The 22,731-nt window shown below is 39.5% G+C and overlaps 2 protein-coding genes across 20 annotated transcripts in view; one reads left to right on the forward strand and one right to left on the reverse strand.

Moving 5' to 3' along the window:
- Window positions 1-1,405, reverse strand: part of PWWP2A (PWWP domain containing 2A) — a 54,263-nt gene extending 52,858 nt beyond the window's left edge. For all 8 annotated transcript variants that reach the window (XR_004408947.2, XR_004408946.2, XR_004408945.2 and 5 more), the window contains exon 1: window positions 637-1,405. Coding sequence is in view for 4 of the 8 variants with exons in the window: in XM_033005486.2 (XP_032861377.2) it covers window positions 637-1,322 (686 nt within the window). In the remaining 4 variants the exon portion in view is untranslated. The remainder of the gene's footprint in view (window positions 1-636) is intronic.
- FABP6 (fatty acid binding protein 6) overlaps window positions 1,355-22,731 on the forward strand; it is a 45,863-nt gene continuing 24,486 nt past the window's right edge. For 2 of the 12 annotated variants that reach the window (XM_033006407.2, XM_033006354.2), the window contains exons 1-2: window positions 1,741-2,605; window positions 3,268-3,350. Coding sequence is in view for 11 of the 12 variants with exons in the window: in XM_033006354.2 (XP_032862245.1) it covers window positions 3,320-3,350 (31 nt within the window). In the remaining variant the exon portion in view is untranslated. Of the gene's footprint in view, window positions 1,438-1,605; window positions 1,661-1,740; window positions 2,606-3,264; window positions 3,351-17,863; window positions 17,995-22,731 lie in introns of those variants that run through there. The other 10 variants (XM_042789933.1, XM_033006329.2, XM_033006337.2 and 7 more) reach the window with 10 other exon arrangements.

A 22,731-nucleotide genomic window follows, 5' to 3' on the forward strand; every position in this document is an offset into this window, starting at 1 on the left:
CTGGGTCTGTACGCTTGTGCGAAGACTGGAATAAACGCCAACATCTGTAGCTCAGGTCCTTTTTCCCCAGGGATGCTGGATGCCCGACGTGAATCCAACTGAGTCAAAAGGCTGTGCCCATGTGCTCGCCCCTCTCCCGGCTCCCCCATTTTCTCATTCCCACTACTTTTGTAAGGGCAGCACCATAAAACGGGCGGCTGGCCGGGCACCGCTCCCACCCCTCGCTCCCCCTTCCGCGCGTCGCGGCCGGGGGCAGGCGGGGAGCCCCGGCGGGGCTCGGCCCAGGGCGGGGGGGGCCGACACCCCGCCCGCCCCGCCGCGCTCCCCCCGCCCTCTGCTAGAAGGGTCGAGGAGGAGAATGCCCGTGAGCTGCCGCCGCCGTTCCCCGGGAACGCTCGCCCCCAGGCAGACCCACGGCTCCGGCCTCCCAGAGCGAAGGAGGGGACTCGGCTGCTGCTGTCGCGCCCCTCGGCCCCTGCCCAGGCCGCTCCCTGCCGCGGGGGGAGCCCACGAGGGCCTCGGCGGGGGCCGCCCCCCCCCCCGAAGGGCTGGGGAGGCGCAGGGCGGCTCTGGGCGAGCTGGCTGACCCCGCCGCTGGGTGGGGGCGCTCGGGGCGGCTCCACCGTGAGGTCTCACCTTTTCGAGAGGTCCATGAGGACCCCAGAAAAAAGCTTCTCTCCCAGCCGGAACGAAACCACCAGGGCGTCCTCGATGATGTGATCCAGAGTGACCCGCACCTCGGAGCCAGGCAGCAGCGGAGCCTCCGCTTCCCCTCCGGCCAGAGCCACGGGCACCGGGGGCTTGGGCTCGACAGCGGCGGCATCAGCAGCATCCGGCTCCTCCTCCTCCGGCCGGGACGGCTCCTCCCCGGGCTCCGGCACCGCGGAGCCCCCAGTAGCCGGCGGGCAGGGCTGCGGCGGCTCCCCGGGAAGTTCAGGGTGCCCAGCAGGCGGCGGGCAGGGCTGCGGCGGCTGCTCGGGCTCCGGGCTCGGCGCTCCCCGGGGCTCGGCCTGGGGCGAGCCCACCTCCGGGGCGGAGGGCGGCAGCTTCTCCGTCCTCTCGGCTTCCGGCTCCTGAGTCCCCGCCGGGCTCCGGGCGAGCTGTACAGGCGGCGGCTCCTCGGCCTCACCGGGAGCAACCTTCCCCCCGTCGGCCTCCTCCCCATCAGGCACCACCGACTCCACGGCCTCGGTGACGGCAGGGAGAGGATCCGCGCCGGCCTCGCTGCCCGGGATAGGCTCCATCTCTGGCTCGGCTTCGCCAGCCCCCCCATCGCCCGGCACCGCTGCAGTCGCTGCCGCCTCCGCAGCCATGGCCGCCATTTTCTCTGCTGCTTCACCGCCGCCTCCCTCCAGCAGCGGGATCGATAACCACGGCCTACCCCGCCCGCCTGGGAGGGAGAGCCCGCCCCGTCGGCTCGCGTCCGGCACCCTATTGGTAGGCGCGGTGCAATTTTCTACTTCTATTGGGGAGCCGTGTAGTCCGTCAAGCCCAGCGAGAACTTCTCGTTGGCCAGCGGGGGCTTCATTCAATGAAGAGTCGGGAAGAGGAAGAAGGGGCGTGGCTTGGTGCTTTACAGGCCGTTACAGATTAGAGGGGTTGAGCCTCTAGGGCTGCTCCGCTATCTCATTGGCGGAAGGAGGAGCCTCTCCTGTGGGAGGTTGGTAATTGGTGCGGCCAAACGTCCGTCTGCGGGGCGCGAGGCGAGAGTTGCGCGGTGGCCGGCGGGGAGAGGGCGTGGGGGAAGATGGCGAGGGACGTCCTCGGCGGGGCAGCTGAGCCCGGGGCGGTGCGCCCGCGAGGCTGTCTCTATCTCTGTCTCCCAGCGTGTACAGTGCTGCGCCCGCTGCCGCGCGTGTGCTGCTGCTCTGTGGCGCTGCCTCCCCCCGTGCTGTGGTGGCGAGCGGGGCCCTTACTGGGGGGGGGGGTATGAAAAAGTGTGGGGAGCGGGCAGGTCTCTGGGGAGAGGGAAAATGTGAAGAAGGCAGAGGGCCTGGTGTCTTTTGTGAGGTAAATCAACGCTTTAGAAGATTAAGTACCGTGAATTAGGTACATTGGATAAAGGTGAAAAGCGCAGCGGTGGAAGAAAAAAGAGTTAACGTTTTCCCTTAAGATGTTATGAATCAAATGATTTTTTCTTTTTTCTTTCTTTTTTTTTTTTTTTCCTGTGGGATCGATAGTTGTTATCGTGTGGGCATTTTTCCCACCCAGATAGGAAATCTTGTATTTCCTAAACAAGGTTTAATGAAAAAGCAAAGGTTTTAGTCTGTTACGTGCACGATTTTACATTTTGGGAAGCGGAGTCCTTTGCAGAAAGAAGGCATTTGTTAGAAGGAAGGACGCATGAGAAATAAAAGTAGGAGCAACTGGAGACAGAAAGACAAAAGTGATCTTAAAGCATGAATGGTTTTATTCATCTTTGTGCTATTATGAGAGGTACATTGTTCAGTAACAAATTTTCTGAAAAGTACAGGTCAAATCTGTAATATTTTCTTTAAAAGTAAAGTATTCCTTTTCTTTCACGTTAGTGACTTCTATTGGCAGGCTTCAAAGTTGCTACAAACCATATACTTCCAATAGAAACAGCTACACCCCGAGTTGTCAGGTAAAAAACTTGTCAGGTGTTAAGAACTAATTACATTTTTGCAAGGGGTATGGGAAAAAAATGCTTGATCAGATTTAAGGCTTGGTACTACATTTACTTTTTTTCCCCTTCATTGTAGGAAAAGTGAGTTATGCGTAGTTAAAGGACTACAATAATGCAAATAATTTTTTTTTAGTAATAATAAATGAGGATATGGAATAGCCTTCTGTAACAGCAAGAAAGCTATGTATAACTGCAAGTAAAACGTGATCTTGCAAGCTGCTAGCTATAGATTTTTAGTAAGTAATAAAGTCATGATTAACCTACTCCATTGTGTTGATCATAGTGGTTTGACTTGCATAACAGACATAAAGGCTCTTTCTTCTGTATCTGGTAGTGGTTTACTTTTCATGGTGAGCATAGTGGTTGCGTTATTGGTGGTGTAAAGTGTGTAAGAAACATGGAACATCAGGCGGAACAGCTAGAGACGTTTCTGGAGACAAATACATTAGAAATATAGTTAAAGAATTTGGTAAAGATAAAACTGGTTAATACGTTTACGTATGTTTTATCACTTTATCTGTTAAATCAATGGTTTGGTAGTGTGGGTGGATAGAATAGAATGTGTTTATTGGGGGATGGAGTAGTAGATACTGAATTTCAAATTTATTTTTTTCCAGCAGTGCTTGCAGCTCTGTCAGTCTGTATCAGAGAAACAGCAGATGGATTCAGCATATGATCTGTGGCTTAAAACAAATCAGATTTGGTAAGCTTTTCTGAAACTACCTACCATTAATATTACTTCCTAAATCATTTTGAAACAATTTTGTTAGACCATATTTGTAAAAGATCTGTATTTTGTGTCCTGAGGCCATAATGCTTTGAAAGATGGCAACTGTCTAGGCACCCCTAAGGCTGAATATGTTCTTTGCCAGATTTCTGGAGAATAATGAGAAGATTTATGTTGCTACCGAGTTACCTTCATTTCAAAGCTATCTGTGTGCAAGGATTTCACTTTAATTCAGATCTGAGTTTTCACTTTTTTCTATATGTTTTGCCAGGGAGAATGCAATAGTGGCTCTGGAAAGTTCACAGAAGTTGCAACTGATTCGTAAAGAGTTCTTATCTTGAAGAAGCTTGGTATAAAATAAATGGTTGTAAGAGTGGAAGGAGGACTTTGCTGTTGTCTCGTTATTTTTGTTCTGTGTGATTATGATACATAGAAAATGAAGACTTGTTTCCCAGAAACTTTTTACCTTATTCAGATGAGTCCTAGAACAGATTAAAGAACCATATTAGTGCAGATAGCTCATACGTAGCACCAGAACTGTTTTTACATTGCTCTCCTACGCAAAGAATTTCACTGTGTTTGGAGGTACTCCAACTGTATTTTAACAGTAGACCAAACCATGCTCTGCATGCACAGGACTGTTCTGCATGTTAGAGGTATGATCATCTGTTCGAATACTGTTTTCCTTATTACTGTCTTACACTAGTAGTAATCCATTTGTTCATTCCAAGACTAATATTGTGAGGAAAAAGCGTCACATTAGTTAGAAGCGCTGGCAAGGTAGAGGGGTATGTATTTTTAAATTATTTTTTATTTTTTTTTACTTAGGAAACATAGTACTGTATTTCAAAAGCGTACAAACACTTGCACTCAGATAGAAGTTTGCAAAAGCAAAGTTGCCAGACAGCTTTCGTGCCAGAACTGTCATGGTCCTTACTATAAAACAGCAAGGCTTGTGTAGATACTTTGTAAGGTTGGTGATTTTTATTGTGCTAGTCGGCCAGTTCAGTTAGCCACAGTTCGTTTCTCTGGTGCTGCTGTGCCATGGTGTAGAAGGATGGCAGCAAATTCTGAGCCTACAAGAAATTACCAACTAACACAAAGAGACTACTCAGCCCTTGAGCTGATCGGGCATTAAGATCCAATAGCTCAGCCCAGCAGGCTTTTTGTTATGTGAAATTCAGACTTATGTAGAGGATGGGCGTAAAATGGAAGATTTCCTCTCTGGAAACTTCAGGGAGGTTGATGCTTACTGAAATCCATCTTCATTTTCCGCAGGTGTTGATTATGGCAGAGAGTTACCATAAAAATGCTATTTGTCATCTTTTACATCTCCTGGAGTCCCCAGCAATCCTTGTGCTAAGCATAGGAAATAAAACTGGGTGTATGGTTTGTTAACACTGAATTGTTTCATTGCAATAACAGAGGAGATTAGGGCTTGACCCAAGCAGTTTCAACTACTGGGGGGATCTTAAAATAAAATGTGAACAGCTCTTCTGCAGTGTCATCTGTATTTTGCAAGGTCCTATATGTGCTTTTACAAAGAGGTAAATAAGGACATTTATATACCACTCTAATGGCCAACAGAAATATGATACCATGAGTAACCCTTAAATGAAACTATACTAGCAATAGGCATGTAGATGCAGGATGAAACATGTAAATTTAACAAAAAAGTGCTCACTGTGTGATATTTTTTCCATCCCAAATTCTTTTGATCACCATTTAATTTCTGTTTATTTTAAATCTAGCCTGTAAGTGCTTTAGGATAGGATTTGTCTGTCTGTGGCTGGGTTGCATAGTGTTTGACATAGTTGGTTTCAGGACAGAAACAAGGTCCCCTTAGAAACTGCCAAAATAAATTGAAGTTAGTGAAACTGCACTATAACTCCTGTAGATTAAAATGAGTTTTCATGTATTCAACAATTGGCAGAAAGGACAGAAGTAGAAAGGAGAAACTATGAGTTTGAGAAAGGAACTGATACAGTTGGAGGGAATAAAATGATTAATTTGATGGCAGGAAAAAAGCAAAGCTCTATGAAGATGTGTTAACAGTGTATTGACAGGCTGGGTGCCTGAAAAAGTTGTAGTAAATTTGGATTGAGTGAGTGAGCGGATGAGATGTGGTTGCATGATGCCACTAAAAGTAGATACGAGTGTACCTGTATGCATGGGTATACACAGATGAAAGAATTGTTTCTGTGTGTGTAGGCTGGAATGTGATAATGATTGGGTCTGACAGACTTGGCTGTTTAAAGGCCTGTGCTGCTCAGTATTAGTGATACTGATTTGTTCTGTCATGATCCAAGTGTATCATTGCACTGACCTAACTGAACAGAAAGTCTTAAAGTCTGTGAATAGTCACGGCATGTATGTGTGTTTCATTAAGTGCATTTGGTCAGGATGAATATAGTTTAAGATGACATATAGTGGTAACATCATTCCCTGGGCATCAAGTTCCGTAAAAGTGCACTACCATGAAAGAGCCAACACAAAATGCAAGGTTGTAATGGTACAATATATATAAACAGAGTATAATCAGGGTTGCAATGAAGCCAAAGTGCATGATTGCAGCATATCTACAAATACTCAGCTTCCTTTAAGTTAATTTAGCTACCAATAATAGTGAAGCTTTGATAGCAGTTTTCAGAATGGGCTGCACCCTGGTAATTGCCTAATAGCTGGAATTTGTGGTGTTATTGGTATCCAAGCTAACTGGATAAGTATAAGTTCACTTTGTCTGTTCATGCTACGACTGATCTGTCTTAGTGTAGGCATATGAAAGGTCTAAACGAGTGTGTGGATTTACAGGGAGTGTTTACAATGCCTTGGTAGGATAGTAGATATTTTTCCTAAGTTCTAAACTGGGGCATAAGAATTTTACATTAGAGCTTTACAATTTGAAGTTCTAACAACTTTGCTGAGACTTTATGATTCCACACATTAAAGGAATTATGGTTTATTCAGAAGCTTTGATCTTTGCTGGCTCTTCAGCAACAACACCAAGAAATAGTGTACTACAGGAAACATCATACTTTTCTCCCTGTGTCAGTCTGAATCATAAGGGCAATAGCTTCCTGTGACTGCTATAGTGACAATTTCCTGTGACCCTGAGGAAGGTCAGAGGTCTCACAAAAACCTCCACAAGTCAGGGTTTGGGGACCACAGTTTTATGCTGTGTTAATAAATCCATTTTAACATTGTTCAGTGTTTGCAAAGCATAATCTGCTGTTGTGAAATTGTCAAGGCTTTCCTATTTAAAAGAAAAAGTGTAACCAAAGAAAGCCAAGGTATATAAGCAATGCAGAGGAATATAAGCAAACAGAAAGTAAAGATTGGGTCTTGATTGTATGCTGCAGACTTACTACTTCTATAAGTTAGGAAAACAGCTGTTGATCACATTTAAGCTGTTTTGAAACTTAGTTATTGATTTATTATGGAAAATTGGTATGGGAGGAGAAAATCATCAGTCATTCCTGTAATGTTTGGTAACTGATTTTTGTAGTCATATGAATGCAGAGCTCATTTTGTTACATTTATGAATGATCATTAAAGGATTTGTAAAATCTCACTGCATGCACACATGCCCCAGAAGTCTAACCTGCAATTTGAAAAGTTAATTATGTGCTGAATTTCTTGTGAACAAGAGATGAAGTCAACAATTGGGGCTTTACGTAATATCTGTATGGAGAATTGATTTAAATCAATTACCGTATTTGGGATTGCTTTAGAAAAAAAAAAAAAAAATGCACCTAGAAGTGAGCCCCTGGGGTGAAACACTGGCATTAGCTCACTGCTGACATGTCTCACACTTAAAATTTTAAAGAAATGTGAGTCTGAAACTACTTCGTGTCTTATCTTGTAATCTGACTGATTTCTGCCGTCTTCTGAAATTTGTGCATTTGTAGGTACTGGTGATATCCACATTGTATCTCCACATACTTTTCCATTCAGACAAAAGGAAACAACCTTAAAGATGCAAAATTGCTATTACTATTATTGTTTCATATTTTGACATCTAAAAACCTTATCTCTAGTTTTGCATGCATACATTATATCTGTTTCAATAAAAGATCTTCCATTATTTTAGTAGAAATAAAAAAAAATAATTATCATGCACTAAAAACTAGGTCTATAGTGTCTCTCAAACCGTGACCATTGTTGCTAAATTATTAATTTATTAATTATAACTAATTCTTAGTAGATCAAGTGCCAGTCCTTTCCCACACATATACCCTAGTCTTCTTCCACAGTTACTTATTACCAGTATTAAGAGCTGTGGATGTAAAATGAATTCATTCATTTATATGATACAATTTTGTAGTGCCCAGCCAGATCAATCAATTTTATTGAGTGTTGGAGACTCAGTAAATCAAAATTAGTCTAAAATGTGACTGAGACATCAAGGATCATAGTTTACAGGGTATAGTTTTTGAAAGTATTGTCAAGACAGCTCAGTCTTCATAGTGCTGTGGGCCAGAGACATACCGGTATACGTACAGGAGGCTGTTGGGCCGGGACAGCACTCTGTCAGCACATGAGCTGCCTTGTGTCTGAGTCAGGTATTTAATACTCCAGTTCCTTCTTGCTGGTGCTACAAACTTCATGATGGCAGCCCATCTGACCACTGTTTCATCAACTGTGGCAGGCAGAGGAATACTTTTTCCATTCTTCTGCTCTGATCGACCAGGTGGATTCAGTTTGGGAGATGCTAATTTGTTAATGTGGACCTAAGTGACTAAGAAAGTTCATTTTCCATAGCTGTTTAGGTGTAGAAGGTGGTATTTACCTGATCTAATTTAAGTGCCTAGATTAAATGGCCAGTTTAGGAGCTCTGTTAGTAAGGAAGGGAATCGCTGACAGGAAAGTGATTCAGAAAGGGATGCTAAGCTAGCTCTGAAGTGATCTCAGAAGGCCATCTGTCCTTTTGACTATACAGGTATTTCAGTTTCACAGTTCAAACACTGAAATTGTGATTATCGCCTCTACTGCCATATTCTCCAGAGGTAAGGAAAGTTCTACAAATGTTAACAAGTGTCTGTTTGGGCAGTAAGTGACCAGTAAATCTGTTGAGGCATCTGGATTAATTTAGTCTTAATTTGAGTGCTAAGGCTAAGTATTTTTGAAACCATAAAGGCCTTAGGCTCTCTGAATAATTTTGTAGCTAAAACAATATTCATGTTTTCAGGCCTTACATGAAACATAATACAATTTCTGACTCTATTCAGGAATCAGGCTACTTATATACATTCTTTAAACAGACTTGTGTATTACTTCTAGAGATGTTCTTCCTCAACCATTTCTGATTAATTTTCCTTGATGGCTTTAGAAAAGTTTAGTTTTCCTGCGCTAAAAGAATTTATTCTACATATTCCATGTTTTGCAAACAGCAGAACTGTAGCTACTGTGTTCTCTTTGGATGACTCTGCTAGTGCCAAGAACAGCACACTCGGGGACTGTGTTACTGTATTTAAGATCTAGGGAAATTGAAAACTGTTTTTTTTCAGATGATTTTTTTTTTTTTTCCTTTCCACCTGCCTAAAGATTTTCCTGTGTATGATTTGTATTAAACAGAATAGGATATATTATTAGACAAGTTTTAGATGATCCTTTAGCCAGTCTCACAGTGTTTTAGCATAAATATAAAGTTGTATAAAAATCTAATGTAAAGGAAAACATTTCCTTCAAGTAGTCTATACGGTGGTGTTCTTTCCCATGGTAATACAAGTCTTTGTGAATTTGGATATGGTCAATTATTTCTAATTTTATGATGTAACGGTAATGTACACATTTTATTTTTTCTGACTTGTCATGAATATTTGTATATGTGCCTTTCTGCCATATCTGGCTGCTGCTTTTGCGCCTTGATCACATGTCCATTCACAATTCTGGAATTTTGCATGTAAAAACTTGTGTTTCAGTTTCAAGATGCTGAATTTATAGGAAAATCATGTGTGTCCTCAAAGTGTCTAAATATTTCTAATCAAGCTCCCTAGGTTTGAAAGGGGATAGAAAAGCAACTGAATCTTGCCAGACATTTAGTTGTGAAATTCTGCTGTAATTCTTCAGATTTCTTTCTCTTTAAGTATAACTAACTGCTCTAAAACACAGCCATGGATTTCAGAATCCATAGGGCTGCTGAGAACTTAATTTAGCAGAGAGGTTGCTTAGTTTTGTCTTCCATGTTAATTTAAGAATTTACACCTTCAATCTCTTAAAGATCTTCCCTGTGGCTGTTGAGATTCCAGCTCCTTTCCTCCTTAATGAATGATGCCACCACCTTCAATACCCGTTCTGTGTTCTCCAGATCTTTACCTGCTCAACTGTAGATCAAAGAGAAAACTTTCTGAGTATAAGTTTTCATTACTTATTTATATGTTTTGCAGAGAAGTTTATGGCACGTTATGTGTCACTTACTTATTGAAATATGGTCCTGACATGGCAAGCAGGACTGAGTCTTACCTGAATTTGAGTAGGAGATCCCTACAGAATACTCTAGTGATTTACTAGTTGAGTCAGTAACAGTCTTTCCCTGAATCAATGCTAAATCAGCATCCTACACTGAGTAATGGTTCCTGCAGCAGGAGAATTTGGTCACGGAAACTATTACAGAACACCTCTCTTTATGGATACTCTGTTCTGATTGAATAAGGCTTTCCAAAGCAAGGCCTTGCCATGCAACTTCTAATTTTCGTAGTGCAGTTTTTAACTGTGACTATCATTTACAGATGCCCTGTGGCATATGCTGTGGCATAATCTCTTCAAGCTGCCCTAGCAACAGTAGAAATGCCCTGGATGCTTATTGGTGTCACAGCTGACAGTGTGCCAGTTGTAATTGCTAGCTGAATTATTTCTTTTACTTTGCATAACAGAAGAAACAATTCCAGGATTTGTTGTAAGGGCCAGTCATTGCTAATGCCGGTATGTTATGTAGCCTTAGCTTGAGGTTTCATCCTTTGAATGTCTCTTTGAACCTGAATATCTGCCCTAGGACTAAACTCACTTTTGTGTCTCTGTATTTTTGAAGTAATTGTCCAAGAATGCAGAATTCCTTCAAGGAAGCTGTTCCAGAATAGAGATTGGGGAATAGCCCTTGAAGTGTTTCTGGAGGTACTGTCTTTGACTTGAAATGTACATCAAGCAACTGAAGTTGTCCTGGTACTTTTCCTAAGAGTTAGGATATTAGTCTGGATAACTTGGATATTTTCTCTTCTGTGGTGCTGTGGTGTGGTTTGTGTGTTGTGGTTTTTGTTGATTTTTTTGTTTTGTTTTGTTTGTTTGTTTGTTTGTGTTTTTTGTGGGTTTTTTTGTTTGTTTGTTTTGGGTTTTTTTGTTTTTTTTCCCAGTTAAATTTAATGCAGTAGCCTAGGATATTAAGTTTCGGTTGAAATGTGTTCTAAGTTCTGCTCTGGAATGGGGTTGGGTTTTAGCAATTTTCACATCTGAGACAAAGGTTTAGAAGCTTCTTTTTGACTTCAGTTTCCTGCCCTCATGTCTCTTTTATCTTGTGACAGCTACAGCATCAAGTCATGATAATGGTGAGTTTTAGAACCTCTAGGATACTTCTGATTCACTGAGAGATTCATTTGTAAAAATGGCAGGTTCTGCAATATCTAATGTTGCTTTATACCTCAAGCAATATAAACCAGATTCTTAGGATCTATATCTTCCTTCCTTACCTCCAGAGTTCCAGTCAAGAATGTCTAATTTATTGAATTCTGTGTGATATGCATGGACAGTTATGTATTTTTAGAATGAAAGGGGCTATTGGTAACTAAGATTGTGTAAGAATTTACATTCTAAGCTCTAGTTCTCTCTCATTACTTTGTGCCAACTATGGGACAGATTTCTAGATTTCTGTCTGAGGAGTATTAAGCGGATAAATAGAAATGAAGGAATGGTTAATTTATCAAAAGCCAAACACTGTGTTCCTCTGTCTCAATCATTCCAATTGACAAAATAAAATTGCATTGCAATTAAATAATCACAAATTATATTTTAAGTAATGCAATATATCTTATTAATATTTTGTATGTGAGTTTCAGAATATCTCCTTGGAAAAGGAGAAATTTGTATGGCTAAAGATATGAAAAATTAATGATACAGTACTGAAAAATGCAACCAGGCACTTCAATGCTGTTTAAACAAATACATATTAAGGGACAAAAAAATGTGTGTGCAAACTTACTGTTGGCATTGCCTGTCTCTTCTGTTCTTACCAATGCAACTACTGTCTTTTCTTGTATTTTTTTTGTTTGTTTTGTTTTGTTTTGTTTTTTTTATTAAGGTACAAATATGGTTGTTTTACCTATGAATACATCATCTTAATCCATTAATTTCTGTTCAGTCTCCTTTCATTATTTAAGAATGCTGTTTGTGAGAAAGCTCATTGGAACGCTTGTGGCAAACAAACAAGACAATAAGCATTAGTCAAATATGTGGTAGGAATATGTTTATTATGAATTTAAAATGCTAGAACTATGAAAAATGATATTTTAAAGTCTTATATGAGGAGAAGAGCAGGAAAATATAGTGTATAAATATTTTCTGGAAATTTCCAAGTAAACCAAATCTTTGCAATGCTTTTTAGATTGTCAGTAGTTTAACAGTTTGTAGGTTTGGTTGTCTCTATCAGATCGTGTCCAGCTTGATTTTTTTTCTTATGGGATGAGCACAGCAACTGTATTTCTTTGCACCAGAAAACAGGAGCTTCAGGTATCTATGCAGCACCTCTGAAAGCCATATTTACTATTTACTGATGGTCACCTGTATTTTGGGAGAAGAAATTGTATTGAATATCAGAGTACCTGGAAAGAAGCAATAATTAAATAATAGTTGGTATTCAGCTGAAACATTAGACTTCCAATTACTAAATCTTACTATTTAGCAGAAGATTCTGCACATTAATGTGTTGTTCTTGTTTTAAAACATCTGACATCACACCTGTTGTTTAGGATTCTTCACTGAGTATTTTGGTTTAATATTAGTTGTTTGCAGAATGTCGATTAGATGTTAAATAATTATTTTCATTGTTGCTGAAGAAGTCTATGCTGCTGCTGGTAAAGAAATATCTAGGAAGTTCACGGTCCTTTTGAAATATGGAATATATCTGTGTTCAAATTTGTGTTCAATGAAATAATAAAGGAGCAAAGATAGGAACAAAAAATGTCCTATTTATATAGGGTAGCCAGAACTGTTACAAGTTGGGTTATGTTTGATTTTGTGAGAAAGTAGGCAATCAGTCAATTACTGTTGCATATGTGTTGGGGAGGGAAATTACTCATATGGAAGTGAAAAGAAAATGTTTTCAAAAGGACATAACTGTCTTTGTTTTTCTTTCTTAGCTGATGTAAGACTGAGTATTGAAGAAGTTTTCTTTTGTTTTATGACTGAACTGGGGGGGGGGGGGGAGGAGAAACCCATCTTGATAAGGAAGTTGAAAAGAAGATTGAGAGTTTTACTTGCCCTTTTAATTTTAATTTCTTTTACTAAGCCCATATACTACTTAATTCATCTGGGATTTGTAAACTAACTTGTAAATTATATGGGCATATAGTTAAGTAACACTGCTTTAACACATTTCCCTGTGTAATCCAAGTTACTGTAGCAGCCTATATGAATCTCCTCCAAGGGTGAGGTAGAGCACCTTTACTTTAAACATTTTTTCTCTTATACAAGTCTTCACAAGAGGGGTGTATTATACTACTGTGTGAACTACTGTTACTCATTGTGTGACAGAGAAGGACTGAGACCCAATGTCTCATGAAGTGGTTCATCTGACTAGATGCAATCTGTTAAACTGCTGAAAGTTTTGTGTTTGATCATAACTGGTTCTAAATGTTTTTGGTTTTGGAAGGGACCGAACTGCACTAAGTGAAAGTACTATCGAAAAGTTTCTCGGGATCTTCTGTGCCATTGCTAAACCTTTCCCTAGAATTATTTTTGGTGTTGAACACATGAATTGCTATATATAGTATGATGTAGTTAGTGTAAAATACATGAACATTTACCTTTAAATTATATGCAATGTTCTTGTTTGCCAAGTGAAACAGGTCACACCTTCCTTTAAAGGTAAGTGTAGTAGGGTTTTTTTGTTATACGAAAAAGCAAATTAATAAATTCTCTAATTATTTCCCCTTCATAAATGTTAGTGCATTGGGTATGCAGCAGATGCAAAACATTTTGATGTCCCTCTGTTAAAGTGTTGACATAAAAATACAAAATATATTCTAAGGTGTGATGGACAAACACCTCGTTCCTTCAGGGTAGGAATTAAACCCATTTACTAGAATGTCTTTATAGGCATTTAGAGCCTTGGAAAACAGACCTTAAATCAGTTGGTGAAAATATTTAATGTCCAAAGCAAATAGTTCTGAATTTTCAAAATTACCGTTTTTCCTTCATAGTCACATGGCAAATCGTAGACAGTGGTGTAGCCACCATGTCCCTGTAACTGCTGGAGGCAGCTGCTCAGCAGCCCTAAGTAAGAGTAGCTCTCTTAAACTGATTGCTTCAGTTTGTGTCTGCTGAGCATCAAAGACCCAGTAAGTTTCCAACAATTAAATGGAATCCTTTTATTTCTGCAGTTGTACCTCTTCTTCATTAATAGCTCTTGTTTCATGAAGGCTTTCATTCTGTCTTGTTCCTTTTATCATAAATATTTCTCTTAGCCATCTATGAACAATATACAGGAAAATCATTGAAGATGATAATCTTTTTATAAATGAAAATAATTTGACCAAGGTCTCTCAAGTGTATTTAGTTCTTTCATTTAATTCTTGAGCTGTTTGTTCACACTGTCCCTTTTATACAATTATTTTTAATTTTTAGTCCTATTAGTAATTTTCTTTCCTCCTTTAAATATCGTGTTGAGCTGGCACTGAAATTGCTTGTTACAATCACTGGCTCTTAAAGTGCTTTACAGAACACTGATTTACATAATCTGCATTCTCTCTAAGAGAGAGAAGGAAGGAGGAAGAGTAGGATGATTGTCTTTAATACTTGTTTCAGTCTGCCACACCGACTTGTCCACTAGCCTTCAGTTAAGAGCTAAGATCAAAGCAAAATGATCAGTGGGTAGCTGCAGTAGCATCAGTGCAGGAATATTTTACATGGGAGTAGGATCTCACAATGGATTTGAATTCAGCCTAGAACTGTTTATCATAGACCAAGATCATGAACATTGCATGACTACAGAAAGTCAGTTGAAGATCACCTTCTATTTCCTTTCAGATAACTCTGCATCTGAAAAGATGCTGCTTCTGCAGGACAAAGAGCCAGTCAGTAGGTGACTACTGACAGAGATATCTATAGGCATGCTCAGGTGCTGTCCCATTAGCTTAGTTTATGAAGCTATGTTAATTAAGGGCCTTGCAGAAGGACAGTTCTTTTCCTACAAAGGCTGTTGTATGTTAACATGTCTAAAAGGTTGTGGATTGACATTTATTTATGCCCGACCATTGCCCGGTTCAGGAAAGCAGAACAAGCATGCAGCTGCATCTATCTCAAGGTATGGACAGGTCCACAGATGAAGAAATCCTCTGACAGTGGTGGAACTATGTTCTACCTATGTAATGCTGTAAAGAAACTTATTTTATGGATGTACAGATAATTTGCTTTGCAGAACTGTGAAGTTAGAATATTTCATCACATGGTAAATGCACAAAAGATAGAATTATAGATACATGTGTTCTCTTTAGGATCAGATACCTGCTACTATGAGTTGACTTACCACAGCAATAAGTTCAGTATAAACAGATACCTGAGCTTTTGTACTGCAAAGTTGTTCCCCACAGTCTGACCTCCCAAACCCTCTTCTGGAAATTATTCTGGAAATAATCTTGCTTGATTCAAGTCAAGAAATCTCCTGGTTACTGCAGCATCTTTATAGGAAATAACTTGTGTGTAGTGTTTCAAAAATTGAAAGGACAAAAAGATGCCTGAAGCATGACTGGCATTTGAAGTAAAGGAGCCTGTTGGGCCTTTTAAGTATTTCCCAGTTTGTTTGTTTTTTTCTGACCTGTTCCCTTGTCCCCTTATTTCTAGGGACATGCTAGCTAGTTAATATTACTGCTATTTGAATGAGAAGAAACTTATGTACCAGTCTTTGTTGGGGAAGAGAGCAATGCTGCTGCCTGTGTTGTGCACTTCAATTGAAAACAAGAGCTAATAAAGTTAATGTAATTCATACACAAGTACATAGAAAATATTGCAGAAAAGACAAAACTCAGGCACAATTTTACAGGTAAAACAATGTATGGCACAAACCTTTTGAGCTTAAGGTCTGCTCCACAAATGCATCTCAGCTGATTTTGACACAAGTTACCAAAGAGGGGTACTGAGATGGAAATGTTTATTTGGGCAGTATATTGCCCAAGGTTGTTTGTTTGTTTTTTTTTTTTTTTAATTTTTTAATTTTCCTTCTGATTAAAGTACTTTCAAAAATGCAGACTGCAAGGTACATGGAGGTGTCTCTGTATATTCATATGGAGCACAAAACCATTGGGCCCAACCAACCCTGGTTACAACCTTTACCTGCCACTCCTTTGTTCTTTGGTTGTGGAAACACAGTAGTGTTTCTGAGGTTGTTCTGTATCTGTAGACAAACTGTTGACTCTGATCAAGAGAAGTTACAGCTGTTGAGGTGTGGCTTTTCCTTACCTGTGCTCCCTGGAGATAAATCTCATGTGAAATAGGAATAACAGGAATGGTAAAATACTGACCTTAATTACTTACAGAAGTGGGAATCCTACATGGTCTATTCTCATTTAGGTTTTTGTGCTGACAGAGCTTAAGAAGATGGGACAATAGAGGAAATAGAATTGACTAGTAATCATTTGGAACCATTGTACTTTCTGAGCTGAAGCAAGCAGCTGCCAACACATCTCTGACACTGTGTCCTTCTCTTTGTCACTTATTTGTAGCCTCCACTTCACTGGCTGTGAAACAGGGACAATAACTTTTCATTCACAGAAGTGTAATGTGGTTTAATTACAGTGAATGTTTAAAAACAACTTGAGGATGAAAAGTGCTTTGTATGTGCTAAATGTTATCCTCCACAAAGACACAGTATAACCAGATAATTAGCCTTTTAGATGCATCTAGTTATTCTATAAATTGCAAATGAATTGCTCTCCTTAAGTTATTGACACATTTGGCTTTCTTGCTAATTGGTTTACATGACCAATTGAATGTATTTCAGTAAAATGGCTGGTGAAGGCAAGTATGTTTTCCATCTAGACATTGCCTTACGTGCAACAATTACATATGGATTGGCTACAACTCAGAGCTGAGCACTGCAGGCAGGTCAACAAAATAAAACAAATTTGAATTGGGATTTCCTAGGTAGATTTCAAAAGTGTGCTTATACCTAGCAGTCCCTCTCGAAGTCACCTTGACTTCAGTTTACCTGAGTAAAAGTGAGTAACTTCTGCCTCACATCCTTGCCCTACTGTCCACATGCCATTCATAACTGCTGTGTTTTGTAATTGGATCTTCCTTTGGGTTTGCTACCTACTATCTAACCGATGTTTTGAAAGTCATAAAATGGAGACACTATGGAGCCTAGGATTCCACACCGGCTTGCTTCTTTCTGCCTCTCTTGCAATACAGTTTTGAAACTGTTCAAACGGGAGGGGTGTGGCATAAATTACAATGTATCCAAGTTTTTCAAGCTCTTCGTCTGGCTTGAAAAGGCCAAAGGAAAGTATTGAAAGCTGTAGCATACTGCTTAGCGTTGCCATCCAGTTAAGCTCTCGGTTAAAAACAAAACCAAAAACAAAACAAACAAACAAACAAAAAAAAACAAAAAACAAACAAACAAAAAAAACACACACCAAAAAAAACAACCAACCAACCAAAAAAAAACCAAAAAAATCAAAAAAACCCCCAACAACAACCAAAACAAAACAAAAAAACACACCAAAAAAAAAAAACAGAACAAAACAAAACAACCAACCAGCCAACCAAAACTAACAAAAACAAACCAAAAACAGCCATGCAAAAAAAGACCCCAGCTAGAACTGAGGTTTGCATTTCTTATATGGGGGGGGGGAAAAGTCACTCTGAGCTGGAATCTTCATAGTATGTAATCACATCAATATAATGTTCAGGCTAATATTAATTTCTGATATAATTCTACTGACTTTTTAATCCAATTACACTGAGGATGAATTTGTCCCTCATGGTGTCTGCAAACACAGACATGAAAAAGCACTGACAACAGTTGGAGAGGTCATGGCCCATTTGTGTATGCTAATGTCTCTGTGCCTGATGTGCACATTTCATCTCATTATCAGATGCTCTGTTCTCTGACTAAAATTAGAATAAAAGCTTGCAGTTAGCAATTTTCAATGCCAGACTCCTGCCCTCTTTGGCCCCCCGACAGCCCCCCCCCCCCCCCCCCCCCCGGAATTTTTTGTAACATTTTGCTAGAGGATTGATTCTCATTCCTTCTTTGTCTATCTGTTTCTCTTTCTGTCTTTCTACAGAGTTCCCTTTTATCCACCCTCTTACTTCCTCAGGCCTCATCTGACGTGCATGGTTTACCAAGTCAAGAAATGCTATCATCACAGACGAGTATTTTCAGCTCTTCTGATCTTGAAAGTGTACTTCAGACTGTGTATGTCCCTGTCTACTCTGTATTTTTTCATTCTTGATAAAAATGATGAGTGATCCCTAGTGTGTAATAAAAATTACAAGTTTATTACTAATTTTAAAATATCACAGGTATTGAGGGGGAATATACAGGGAAAATAAACTACAGAGATTGTTCTCAGTCAGCCTTTCGGGGAGAAGGGTGGAAGGGGAGAGTTATGTCTTTATATGTCCCTACTTTCTTTGAAAGACAGTATAAATTTTTAGCTATTCAAATTAAGGTCCTTCTCCCCCTGACACCTTCTTCCCCAAAATAAGGACTAGCTGAGGACGTTGTTGCAGTAGCCTAGGGGTATGCATATAGCATTCAGCAGATGGAGTTTAGTGCTATCATCCCACCTCATCTTTAACAGTGAAGTTAGTCTTGCAAAATCTCTTAATTTCTCTGCCATGTGCTGAACAGCTTTTCACTTGGATCAAGAAATGTGTGGTACTTGGAGCATAGGTGGGAAATACCTTCCTTCACTTTATAAAGGGTAGCTATGCTATAACACTGTGTTGTCGCATGCCTTAATTCCATCAGCAATTTTGTGTTTGTGCCACTGTCTAACCAGGTTTGGTTAGCCTAGACTTGTAGAGACCTTTCTTTGCTAAACTATGAGCATTAAGTATGCAAAGGAGAAAATGCTGTACTGCTTTCAGGACACAAACATAACCCTGCACAATGACAGCAAAATATGCTTGGCATGCAATGACTTTCGGTGCTCCCTGAAATAAGAGCACTTAAAAGACACAGTCTGGCAACAAGACTGCAGAGTTCAATTGTTAACACAGTGAAATGACAATGTGAACATTATGTCCTGATTACTAAGATATCTGCACCTCTGACCACTCTAATTCTTTCTAGATCTTAAACCATTTTGCCTTTTTCAGTATATCATGTTGTGTTCTCTTACAGATTACTCCTGTCAGTGTCTCATGCTCTGTTTTCTTGAGGACTTCAAGTTGTAGAACTTGTTGTCCTAAGTGTATTTCCAAACAAGGAAAAGTGTATCACCTGTATTTTATACATATTTGACATGCATGTTTTCTTACTGCCACCTAATCTAATTCCAAGCAGGATCAATTTATGGTGTATTCAGGCTCAGCCTGTCTTCTTGTCAGAGCTCATCAGCGATACCCAGCATGGTCCTTGGCAATTCACTTCCTTTGATATCCAGGTCACCTTTTAATGGCTCTTACCATGTTATCCTGTAACTTCTAACTGTGAGAAAACACTATTTGCAATTGGTTTGCACACCAGGAGAAAGAATCCTTCAAGCTAAAGGCTTGCTCTGTTATCTTCCGAGTCTGTGCTTGATTGTCAATGGTTGGAAATGGTGTTGCCCTGTCAGGGCAAGTGATTGGCAGCTGGTCCACAAAACCATGTCAGAGATGATTAACATAAGAGACTTGATTATCCAGTCAATGATAAGGACACGGGATGATCAGTGGAAAAAATTGCAAGATAATAAATGTCACCATCCAAAAGTTTTGGGAATGTGGAGTTGAGATGGTCAAAATGGAAACTAAGAAATACTTTTCCTTGCTCCTGTCACAGACAAGTTTGTAAAATTACAAATGCCAATGTATAACATTTCTGTCACTGTGTCTTTCAGCTTGTGTTTACCCACGACTTCTGCATATCTATCTGTTGGCAACTCTAAGGGCAGAAGATGAATGTAATGAGAACTAATCTTGAAAATTTGCAAAACATTGTTTGGTCCTTTTAATTACATTCCCTAAGATAAGACAGGCCAAATCTTGCCTTTGAACTCCTGCATTTGTTGTTTGTCATGATTGTCTGTGTTCTACTTGACAGTTGAAGTCAATGGAAGTTTTGCCAAAGCACAATATGCAGAACTAGATTCTTGTTTATATTCAGAGAGGGCTGTTTTGTTAGCAGGAATCCACGAAGAGTTTTGACAGGCAATTTTGGGACATTCAGAGCATTTCAATTAAGTTTGAACTGTTGCATTATAGGGGTGGGCATTACAGGGACCTAAGCAGGAAAGCTGTGTTCTCTCACACAATGTTCTTACCCATCTCAAGCAGTTCTCCAAAGCTGTGTGCAGCCCGTGGAGTCTGACAGCGAGCCTGAATTCAGGACTCAGTGAATGTGCCTCTGTCGGAAAGCCTGAATGAGCTTGTTCAGTTTTTTGCAGTTATTCCATTGGTCAAGTGATTTCTAAAGCTGTGAAAGCCCAATTTTTATATTGTTGAGGTTGTCAGGAATGCTTGCATTTTTGTCATTTATTGAAGTCCTGTCTTTTTCCATCTGCTTAATATCACCTTTTAGTGTGGAATCGACTGAGGCTGTATAGTATTTTCTAAAGTATCTTGCAGTATCTGTAGGCCAGGAGTTTCAATCCTGTAATTAAAGTATATAACACTATTTTCTGGGCAAATGCTCAGTGTCACCACACTTCTTGTTTTGTTACTAATTTATATACTAAAGAATAAGTTGTGAAGTAATGTGCCTGCCTTAGGGAAGGGAACTTGAACAGTGGTATTCAGTAGGTACTGCAGATTCTTAAATGGTAGTAGAATGCATTAAAATAATGCAGAATATTTAAACATGCTTTGTTATGTCACTGAGGTAATAGCAGTAATGTCTGATCTTGAATAACATATGAAGGGCAATGCAGTATTAGTATGTTTATAACACAAATTCTCTTATTTCTAGAGTTGTTCAACTGAAATTCACCCCTCCCACCCCCCAGCAAATAATAAAAAGAAAAATACAAGCTTTCAACTGCTTTACTATCTTTGTGAGAAAATATGTTGGTGTAACTATGCTGCATTTCTCTAGGGTTGTACTAATCTAATTCCCCATGTGGAGGCTTATCACAGAGTAAGGGCCAAGTCTGCAGTACCAAGGATATGCTGATGTAGCTGTATAGCACTTCTTTTTAACAGATGGAGTTCCTTCCCTACTACAGCTAAAACCGCCATGCTGAATAGTACATACTCTGCTAGGAAAAGATACATTTGCCAGTGTAAATTTATTTCTGTTCACTGGAATGGTTGGTCAGAAGTGTGGTTGTTTTTTCCTTTATGTTTCTAGTAGGCATAGTTAGGCTGCAAAAACATTGAGAACTATTTTAAAATGCATTTTTACCAACCTAGTTTATACTAGTTTGAAAAATATAGAAATTAAACAGCAATAGAGATACTTCATTCTGAAAAGGAAGGACATATTAATGAGTGCTTTTTTGCAAGATTATAGGATTTCTCTATTTAGGTTGAACCTAACTAATGGAATAAAAAGAGGGGAAAAACTGTTAGAAAAACAAATTAGCTGTGCCATGTAATTCAGTTCATTATGGGGGAAGGATTGAGAGTGATTTAAAACTGCAACACTGCTTCCAAGCAATCTTCCCTTCATACAAGGTTCATTCTTTGTGTTTTTGAGGTCTGCAGTCTAGATAATTAAAGTTGGAGCACCACTGGCATTTAATATTACTTTTCCCCCCTTGTCATTGATTACAGTGTTGGTTAGACATTATGTTTACTGAATGTTCTATCACCAGTTCTTGTACTTCAACCTAGTATATGTTTGGGGGTGGCCAGTTTGTTCTACTTTGGCATCCATTCAATTGAGAAATCTGTTCTGAAAGGCAACTTGAATTTTGTGAGGTATCCTGTCAAGTGACACGTTTCTGTAGTAAATAAGATATGATGAATCATACAATGCAATGTAAGGATCTGTGTCCCAAAAGAATTAACAGAATGAAATCATGCTGTCTCTTAATGATAATGGAGAAGTTGGAGTTAGGATTCTGCATAAAAGCTAAAGCAGCCAAATATCTTAGCAGTGCAGAGGAAGGAACAGAATGAAGGAGAAAATCTCTTATCCTCTCTGAGACGAAGAATCAAAGATATAAAAATCAGTAGTGTTTAATATTCAATAATTGATACATAATCAGTCATCACAAAGTATCCTCCATACCTTTGAGGAAGATGCATTTAGGAGTGACTTCTGATTTGATACATTTTTGTTATAACATCATTGATAGTTATTCAGTTGCCTTGTGCTATCAAATTACTTTCACTGAGGGTCTCTTGAAAAAAGACAGCTAGAGGTTTTTTAGGTTAGATCTCTAAACTACTGATGGCTCCAGAAGAAAACCTACCTATCTAAACTTTAGCATTACTCTGAGTAACTTCTTTTTTCCCAAAGGATTGCCCTCATGCAAAAAGTTAGGAAGATGTTAGGGTCCTTGAAATGAGTAAAGACAGCAATCCTTTGGCAATATCACCCTTAGCTGATAAGGTGCTGCAATCGAATTGTAGATAGGTCACATTCTGCTCCTTTAGGATTTGCCTACTAAGTTTTTCCAAACCTTATTCTATTCCATTACTTCTTTTTCAATAGAAATTTTGATTTGATTTTTTTAATAAAGAAACACTGATAGCTCAGGCACAATGGTAGCATCTTATCAAATGTTGAATACAATGGAACTAATCAGAAAAAACCTAACACTTATTTTTATAACCTAAGCCTAGAAATTGCACGAGTCTTACTAACTGCATAACTACAAGTAGTGCATTAACTGTAATATTGTAGCATTTTTTGTATTTTTAATAATCCAACTTTTTTTGTAATGCATTTGTTTGCTTCTTTTTGAGTATTACATTTCTTTTTTCTCTGCTCAGGCAAAATTCCCATTAACTTCAACAGGAGCTTGCCGAGCAAAGAACTGAATAAGTGCACAGTAAA

This window comes from Tyto alba, unplaced genomic scaffold, assembly GCF_018691265.1.
Source record: "Tyto alba isolate M040663 unplaced genomic scaffold, T.alba_DEE_v4.0 Super-Scaffold_17, whole genome shotgun sequence".
NCBI classification, from domain to species: domain Eukaryota; kingdom Metazoa; phylum Chordata; class Aves; order Strigiformes; family Tytonidae; genus Tyto; species Tyto alba.